General features: G+C 39.3%; 1 protein-coding gene across 1 annotated transcript; it reads left to right on the forward strand.

Moving 5' to 3' along the window:
- Positions 1 to 571: 571 nt before the first annotated feature.
- LOC111719749 (keratin-associated protein 19-1-like) lies at positions 572 to 1,209 on the forward strand. Its single transcript, XM_023499214.2, has one exon. It carries the CDS (start codon positions 637 to 639, stop codon positions 883 to 885), a length of 249 nt encoding a protein of 82 aa, XP_023354982.1. The 5' UTR covers positions 572 to 636; the 3' UTR covers positions 886 to 1,209.
- The last annotated feature ends 321 nt before the right edge of the window (positions 1,210 to 1,530 follow it).

Here is a 1,530-nt window from a genome sequence, read left to right on the forward strand (position 1 = left end):
AATCCCTAGAACTGAGCACCATGGCCAGCAGAGTTCAAACAGTGACAAGGTTGTTTGTGATTTGAGTGTTTTTGGAATAATTGATTTTGGAATGTTTGTTTGATTGATTTTTTATATTCACTTGCGTCCTACCACCATTTCACTCCAATCTGAAATTTAGAATTTTATCATTTCTATTCCAGGAAAAGCTAAAAAGAGACAAGATTCAATCTCCTGCCTAAAGAATCAGGTCAGGGATGAAAGAATAATGAAAGGAGGATAGCATAAAACAGGAGAAGATTATCCTGAAGCCTGCGTAGGGAACTAGCACATTAAATATATAGGCTTTGGCAACACTATAATCATTTCTCATTACAGGAACAAGATCATGGCAGAACCTTCTCAGAAAAACAGCAAATGGAGAGAAAACAGGTTAAATGAGCTGGGGAAATTGTTCTCATGGAGAAATTAGTGGCAAAAATGTCATTTTAATGTAGAAATTTCTTTAATTTGTAAAAATTGCTTAATTAGGCAGTTCTGGAATGAAGCTACCACACTTCCTCCTGGAAGGGTATAAAAAGTTCCTGTGCAAATGGTGCCATACCTATTCACGGAACCTATCCTTAATCTCTAACCACCCAAGTGAATCCTGACACCATGTGCTGTGGTGGCTACTATGGGGGCCTGGGCTATGGCTATGGCTCTGGTTATGGCTGTGGATGTGGCTGCTTCCGTGGCTTAGGCTATGGCTATGGAGGCTGTGGCTATGGAGGCTGTAGTTGTGGAGGCCTGGGTTATGGTGGCTGTGGAGGCCTGGGTTATGGTGGCTATGGTTATGGTAGCTATGGCTACGGCTGCTGCCGCCCATCTTGCTGTGGAAGCTATTCTTCCTATGGCTTCTATTGAAAAACCAACTGTTGCTGCAGTGTCATGGAATCTTTATTCAACTCCAGACCCCTTCTTTGGGTTAATTCCACAGAATTATAAGGATATCAATTCCATCTGCCTCTAAATCTAGGTGGCATAGGAGAACTACCACCAGAAAATCTTGCAATCCCCATGGAGCACTCAGAACAGCAAAGAGGCAGAAACTGAAAAGGGACAGCATCTATTCTTTTGGGGAATGGTGTAAGATTTCACCTTCTATGACAGATTTATGACATTTCCATCAAGTTTGCTCAGTTCTGATCTACTATGACTGAGTTGTCTACTATAATATTCTAATAAAGACTCTGGTTTAACAAAACTGTTTTCACATCTCCTCCTTGACCTCACGGTAGTTACTAATTTTCTGCCTCAGGTAGTAAAGCAATTTCCTTTTTAAAAATTTTTCAATACATATAAAGATAATTTTCAACATTTTCTCTTGCATGCTCTTACTTCCCCATTCCCCCAAAACAGCAAAAATCTTATAGAGATTAAATATATTCAAAATTTTAAAACATATTTTCACATTCTTGTATAAGAAAAATAAGACCAATAGGGAAAAAACCATGAGAAGGAAAATATATTGATGAGGTATGGATCATGGCGGGAATATGGGTAGGTCTC

The sequence above is a fragment of the Sarcophilus harrisii genome, chromosome 3 (genome assembly GCF_902635505.1).
Source record: "Sarcophilus harrisii chromosome 3, mSarHar1.11, whole genome shotgun sequence".
Classification (NCBI taxonomy): Eukaryota; Metazoa; Chordata; class Mammalia; order Dasyuromorphia; family Dasyuridae; genus Sarcophilus; species Sarcophilus harrisii.